The sequence below is a fragment of the Cupressus sempervirens genome, chromosome 2 (genome assembly GCF_028749045.1).
Source record: "Cupressus sempervirens isolate cs-2001-9-10 chromosome 2, ASM2874904v1, whole genome shotgun sequence".
Lineage (NCBI taxonomy): Eukaryota > Viridiplantae > Streptophyta > Pinopsida > Cupressales > Cupressaceae > Cupressus > Cupressus sempervirens.
Genome location: NC_143119.1, coordinates 40,179,165 through 40,187,000, shown reverse-complemented (window position 1 = coordinate 40,187,000; position 7,836 = coordinate 40,179,165). Strand labels below are relative to the sequence as shown.

At 31.7% G+C, this 7,836-nt stretch overlaps 1 protein-coding gene across 1 annotated transcript; it reads right to left on the bottom strand.

Moving 5' to 3' along the window:
* Window positions 1-3,696: 3,696 nt before the first annotated feature.
* LOC149570963 (uncharacterized) lies at window positions 3,697-6,976 on the bottom strand. Its single transcript, XM_089808311.1, has 7 exons — window positions 6,625-6,976; window positions 5,115-5,195; window positions 4,912-5,000; window positions 4,716-4,790; window positions 4,473-4,534; window positions 4,178-4,243; window positions 3,697-4,055 (listed from the first exon to the last, which is right to left on the bottom strand). Exons 1-7 carry the CDS (start codon window positions 6,745-6,747, stop codon window positions 3,892-3,894), a joined length of 660 nt encoding a protein of 219 aa, XP_089664437.1. The 5' UTR covers window positions 6,748-6,976; the 3' UTR covers window positions 3,697-3,891.
* Window positions 6,977-7,836: the final 860 nt, after the last annotated feature.

The following is a 7,836-nucleotide window of genomic DNA, read 5'->3' as shown; positions in this document are numbered from 1 at the left end:
CCAACATAGCTTCTTACAAATTCTTCTTCCATCATTTTAGCATCTCGAAACAAACATATCCAGTTCTGTAATCTTATCCTTTTTGTATGTGTATCACCTTCAAAAGTAGATTCTAATGCTTTTCAAATCCCATGAGATGTTTGAAGAGACATTACCTGACTATATTCATTCTTAGGAAGAGATGTCAATAAGGCTTCTTTAGATCTCATATTGCACATGAACATTGTTAGGATTAAGCTCAGACAGAAATAACAATTACATGCAAATATAAACAATGTCAGAAAATAATAGATCACATAGAAAAAGAACACAAGATACCAAGATTTAATGTGGTTCACCCAAATAACAAGTTCAATATTATTGTAATCTAGTGATTACAACCCGATTACAATCCGTAATCCCTTACAGGTCAATATCATTGCAAGAAGCAATTTTTGCATCACACCTTATGAAACAACCCCTAAACCTAAGCCCTTTTATACAAGTATTTTTGCTGCTTTAGGATTAAAATTAGTTACAACATGTTAACCATAATTGGAAAATAAATAATAGCCAATTAGAAAATATTAGTCATTAGCAAATAGTACCCCAAAGAATTTATGAAGTATGTACAATACTTCCCTAATCAACCACCACAAACTAGCAAACATATCTCTCTCTCTCTCTCTCTCTCTCTCTCTCTCTCTCTCTCTCTCTCTCTCTCTCTCTCTCTCTCTCTTTGCCTCACTACATTGTTCAAGTTTTTCTTCTTCCACAATTGTTTTGCCATCTTTTGTCAAAATGTAGCATCTTGGAACTATACATAGATAATGAGTCTTCATCTTCTCTTTCCATCTATCATAGTTAACTCTATTGAACTTACGACTATTCTTTTTGAAATGACTCATGTTGATCTTCCAAAGCTGTTAAGCTTCCTCTTCAAGAACTTGATACTCTGATACCAATTGTTCGAGCATATAGCCCACTAGTATAACTGGTTGGGGGGGCCATGGTGAACCAGTTAACCAACTATTATCACAATTATCAACGTTATTAAATCCTAACCATATGATCAATATAATCAAAAACCACAACAAGATACTCATGCAAAATGTCACCATATATGTTAACTAGGGAAACCCTTGATTAGAGGGAAAATCTAGGTGGGGATGTTACTCACAAGATGATGTACTAATGCAAATATTCCTTGTTAGAGGATGGATCCTGTTAGGAGTTGTGCTAACCCTATTAGGAGTTGTGGAAGGGAGATGGACACGGTGCGAAACATGTCATTAGCCGTGCATCACTTGCCAGCCAAAACTCAGTCTATACGACATTGATCTCTATCTACTACTCTGCCAGTCTTCACAAACTTCTGGCTATATTAGCATCAATGACAAATACATTCATGAATGCAACATGTCAATACTGCCACATGCTCACCAATACTTAGGATACTCTCCCAAAGGAATACCATTAGCATTCATGCTAACAAATCCAAGTAGAGGAATTCATTTTCCTAGGTTTCAATCATAGAAGACCACCACATATATTTTTCTACTTTTGAGTTGTTTGATTCAATCCCATTCCTTTTAATGTCATGTATCATTACATGTATACCGATTGACCCCTACCACCAAAAATATTTATGTTATGGTTTACGATCCTTTGTAAAGCCCTCTAATCCCATTCATGATAGATTTTAACAATCCCTCTCTCCCATTGTAGGATTACCCAATTTTATATATTTATCTTATTCCCTTTATTTAGCCTAAAAGGTCCTTGTTGCTTTATTATGATTTGAAAATGAATAATTGATCCAATTCCATAGGATGATTTTCCAAAGAATCCTTTACTACCCTTCCCTCATCTTGTCCTAAATTATTAGTGGTATCAACTAAGAAAGAGTGTTTGGTCTATAATTCTACTCCCTTAACAACAAGTCTTAGAAAAAAAAATTCTTTATTTATGGATTTATCATTTTAGGAATATTATATAATAACTTTTGATAGCTAAGTCCTTACACCAACATTTCATTCCTAAAGTAGAGGAATTTGAAGTACTTTAACATTTTGTATCCTAAAAACAGGCGAGGCCTTATCCAAATTCATTAAAATGCCTTATCCAAATTCATTAAAATGTCCAACTTGTTCGCATTATCTCTATATTACCTTCATTAGAAGCCTTGTCTTAGCATAACACTCCGTATTGATTTCCTTGGATTCATTTTTTTATTATTATTATTTTTAACTTTTCTATGTAAAGTAGGAAATATAAGGGTAAAAGCACAAACCTATGTCACCTTTATAAAGAAATGAAATAAATATATTTTTTTATTTTTTTAATATGATTTATTAATTTTTTAAAATGTTAAAATATCAACTTATAATATTTTAAAATTACAATATATTATAACTAATCAAAACACTCAAAAATTGATATAATGGTTTTGGTACACTATGCTTTTACCCATAAGAATAAGCATTCCTATGGACTAGGTATTGTGTTTTTTCCGCCTAGAGATATGTTCATTTTCCTTCTATTGTGGTCCTCTCACATTCTTCCTTGATTATAATTCTTTCTCCATTTTCCATATCCATTTCTTTCAAAGTTGTAAAACTTCCAAGAAGCTTGATGTGCAAGCTCACATGACCTTTGTGTTTTGGATTTACCAATTTCAAAATTATAGAAAGTAGAAACACACAGAGCCCACCCACCCTCCAATGTATGAACGGATTATCCTCCAAAGTATATGTTATATTTAACATATTACTTACACAACTTAAAATACCATTAATTTTCATATTTAGCCACCATCTTGGTGGGGTACCCTAAATAGATCTCATTCAATATTCAAAAATTATTCTTCATTATAAGTGTAACAACTTTTTATTTGTCAAAAAAATGATGTTGTCTATCATAAAGAACTATAACACTCCTAAAAAATAGTTCCGTACCATACTAATATTATTTTGCAACTAAAAAATCAAATTCTTTTTACCTTTTTCTTTTTGTGCTTAAATTCAGAAAACTTTACCTTAAGAAAGTTATGGGGAGATAAACAAGTCAACCTCCATCTCAAGCAATCTGTTTTGATAGAAATAATGATGGTAGACATTGTTGTTTCCTATTTCACTATTCCATCTAGGATATTATGATTTACATTGTTTATTTAATATTTTTTTACTAGAGTCATATATGTTAGTTCTATATCAGTTATATAAGGTTTTCAATCAATATTTAGACTTCTAATAAAATACTCACATATATCCTTTCTTTCACTTCAAAAAAAGTTCAATGTGTAAATATTAAAAATACAACAATCAATCTGTTTTTTTTCCCTTTAAAAAGAGTGAACAAAGTTTAAACCCAACTTCATCAACCAAGCCAACACATCTTGATAAATGCTTACTCCATTCTAAAACAAACCCAACTTCATCAACCAAGCCAACACATCTTGATAAATGCTTACTCCATTCTAAAACATGGGTTGTCTAGATATAATTCATGTCATAATTCCCATTTTTCACTCTGCTAAAAAAAATATATCATTTTAACAATCATTGATAAATATTTTGTCCCCCAACAAACATTGACAGATATTTTAACCTTTATACTATTGATAATTATTTTATCCCACAACAAACATTGACAAATATTTTACCTTTATATTTTAACCTTTATACTATTGATAATTATTTTATCCCACAACAAACATTGACAAATATTTTACCTTTATACTATCAATTTCTATGTTATTTTTCTCTCCCCACTATTTTTATGGTCCAGATTCCAAATGCTGATACAAAAGACTCTTACACAATTTAACATAAAATCAAAATGACAAAAACTATAAATTGTGAAATTCTGATATCATTAATAACTCTATTCACAATGTGACATTTCATGGACTTATCCATTTCTTCCCCAGCCTCTGCCCCTGCTCCTGCCCCTTCCACGTCCACGAAATGCTCCACGCCCTCTACCACGACCAAAACCCCAGTCCACATACCATCCTCCTCCATTATAATAATCTCCACCATAGCTGCCTTCATTATCGTAGTAACCAACATTATCTGTTATGAACAAGCAAACAAACAAATTACTGTTTCAATGGCATGTGTATAACAGTCAGCCTTAAGATTCCTTATACAATATTTAGTATGTACATTAATAAGCCACCTAAATTCCAACTTACCAGATCTTCCCCACCTTCTTTCCAAGCCTCTTCCCCTTGCTCTTCCACGACCCCTGCGTCTGATTCCTGAATGTTGAGATAAAATAATTGTGAATAGCAAAACTGAAAATAAAGATAATAAAAAGTATACACATAACTCAGTGAATCATAGAAATGTTCTCTCTTCAAATATAAAGACCTATAAACTGTTAGACTTCCCATTCTCAACAACGAGAATTATGTGAACACATTGTGCAAATGAAAATAAAGAAAAGTACATCAGATAATCTATGGTCAAAATTGTTAAGAGCCACACCTCCATCAATGCTGACGCTGGTTTTTACTTTGGTTTCTTCAGTAGGCAATGGAGCCTGGTATCTGCAAGTAAGAGAATTAAAATAGTAGAATTAAATGTGCTGATCGATAAAATATTGTGCAAATCGGAAGACAATGACCAAGCCAATTCAGAACGGAAGTTGTTCTATTAAAATCAGAGAGCTTGGACATTATATGTTGGTATGATACCAAGTAATATATAGATTGAGACCTAACATCATACCCTGTGGCAGTGGAATCCAGCTCCTTGGTTGAGAGAGTAAGTGTCATCATTGAAACATGCCTTGTTGTCTCCAAGCTGAAGTAAACAAATAATCACAATGTCATCATATACAGATAAATATATTCTTGCTTTTCTTTAGATTTCAAATATGAACAGCTAGGTATGGAAAATGACCAGCTATGTGAAAATTACATACGGAAGCAACCCCTCTTCAATTGGTTCCCAAACATCAGTTATGCTGGTTGAACTGATTGAGGTAATCTGATGCAAACCAGGCACCCTCCGCTGCAAGCTCAAACATTCAAGATTGAATAGCAGCATCCATGAACAACCCACTTAAGCTTTCAGCTTCTTTAGCATAGAGAGAGTTTTAGAACAAGGGGGGATGAGTAAACTCACTTTAATTATTTCTGCAATAGCTACAACCTTGCTAATGGCTTGGCCCATTGCCTTCAAAACGATTTCTGGAGTTGTCTTTTCCTGAAAATAGAACATAAAGTGCTAGAATTTAAAATCACATTTATTGTACACTTCAAAAGCAAATATAAAACATATGTCCAGGGGAAAAAACCAGAATTTATTGCACTGCCCAAGAAATCAAGACGATATAAACAACATCAAATATAAACAACAACACCAATTCACATAATAAAGTGACAATATTTCTTCATACAATAATATCACACATTCTTGATTTCTTAAGATTATACTATCACGCAACATAGGAATCATAAAGGGGGAAAAAAGGAATCCTGCAATTTGAGATTGGGCAACCATAATGACTCCAGAGCCTGTTCAAGACTTGTATCAATGTTGAACATAAATAAAAATGTACAAATAGCTGTATAGCAACAATTTCTTTGGCAAAGCCTTAGAACACTGTCATTTCTTACATAAAGTAATTCCAATAGAATGTCAAATCGCATAGAAAACGGAACTTTTATGTTTACAAACTAGGTCTAGAAAAACATCAGGTGAAAGTACCATAATGTAAATGTTCAGGTAAGAAGCCCAGAAGAGAGAGGATTTATATTTGGTTATGATTAATGGAACTTATTATCATTCGAATGTAAAAATTGCAGGCAAAAGGTCAAGATTGAGAGAGTCAAATTCATTCAAATATAAGATACATAACACACTATTGATCATACCTTCAGGCAGAGCCTAAACTAAATCCTAGAATTCATCCCAATCAGGGAAACAACTAAATAAAGAAATCTAGTTTACTAAGATGGAAAACGAAATGCTAAAACCAACCCAAAAAAAGAAACCTTCATGCCTAAACAAAGAAAGCTAGATTAAAAGGTCCTAATGCTACAACAGAAGACTGTCAAAAGAACCGAAAATGAAATCCATAATTTTCAGAAGAAGCAAGACAATCTGAAATGACTCCAGAAAGAATTTATAGAACCTGAAATCCATGATTTAAGCAAAACAAACAATGCTAAATGTCTTTAAGTTCATATTCGCAAGGATCATTAAACAATGCTAAGAAGCAATTCAAAGAAACTGACAATGATAGTTCAGGCTAACCTAAAATCTGGAAAAAAAAAAAAAAAAGGCCCAATTCGAGAAGAACAACAAAGAGTACTAAAACCCCCAAAACAAACAATAAAATACGAGATGAATCGAAGAAACAACCAACAAAAGAACCGGAACCCCACAATTGACGCAAACGGAACATAGGAAATGTCGAATTTAAGGCCTAATTCATCAAGATCAACAAAAGAATACTAAGACCCGCAAAGTTAAACACGAAAATTGAATCAATAGAGCTTGGAACCCTTAATTCATTCAGAAAATGTTTATTTGAAGGCTATCGAAAACCATGCAGGCACAAAGAAGATTTCTGTGCCCTCAAGAAGTTTTTTTAAAAATCCCAAATAACAAAGAAAAGAAATGAAATTACCTGCAAAAGGCTCGAAGAGTAACTGACATAATTTCTTATCAGCCCCTGCGTGGTAACACGAATCTCATTTTCTTTGATGACAGTTCCAGGCTTGGGCCTTTCAACCCTCTGATATCTATCCATTTTCTCTCCACTCTTTCCTCCAAGAATCTGTAACTGTATGCACAGCTTTGATGATGGTATGTGGGGTGGGTATTTAAGGAGTTGGAAAAGAGACGAGAAAATGCAATCGAAATGTAAACAAACCAAGTCTTTTCCACTTCCAAGTTCCGGGACAACAAATCAGAAATGAAATTCAAAGAGTTATTTTATATTGTGAATGCCATGCAAAAAATAACGAACCTTCTATGATAAGTTAAAAGTTCTATTTTGGTGGTATAGACGTGTAATATGTCTGAGCAATCCGTACGGGGCAACATTGCACATCCTGCATAACTGAACCTCTTCTCTGCCCCCTGTCAACCTAACCGTCTACTTGCATGCCTCTTCACTTCACATGTATAATTTGTCTGCCAACACATATGTTTTCTAGTCTGTTAAACTTCTTGTATTATTTGTAAGTCATATAAATTCTATTGTATTATTAGTCCCATCTCATGTTCTACAATTAGTTTGAATTAGTTTGAGGATCTTCTAAAAATATTACATTATATTTATAATGTTTTACAATTATCTTATTTTTATTTTTATTTTCGAAAACTATTTTTTATTTATGATTGGTTCATCATTTTTTTTAGTGATTTTCTTCATTTTTCTTCTAAAAAAATTTAAATATTTTAAATTACACTTTACATAATCTCTCATTAATATTAAGTAGAAGTATAGATTGATGTCAAAATTTTACTTTTTATAAAAGTTGATTTTAATATTTATATAATTCAACGTATAATTATATTTACATGCTTATATATTATAAATCATAATAAAATTACGTTTTACAAAATCAACATTTTATTTCTTTATAAAATATTTATTGATAATTTATCTAACTTATATATTCTCTCATGACTCTCAAATAAAATATAGATTGATCTAAAAAAATTAATTTTTTTTTATAAAAGTTGATTTTAATATTTATATAATTCAACATATAATTATATTTATATATTTAAATATTATAAATCGCATTAAAATTACCTTTGACAAAATCAACATTTTATTTCTTTACAAAATATTTATTAATAATATACCTAAACTTTAGTTTATATACAA

Coding starts and splice junctions, on each gene's coding strand:
- LOC149570963 (XM_089808311.1), bottom strand. CDS start 6,747: ATGGATAGATATCAGAGGGTTGAAAGGCCCAAGCCTGGAACTGTCATC. Junction 5,196..6,624: donor ACTCTTCGAGCCTTTTGCAG/GTAATTTCATTT, acceptor TTCTATTTTCAG/GAAAAGACAACTCCAGAAAT. Junction 4,056..4,177: donor AAGAAGGTGGGGAAGATCTG/GTAAGTTGGAAT, acceptor TGTTCATAACAG/ATAATGTTGGTTACTACGAT.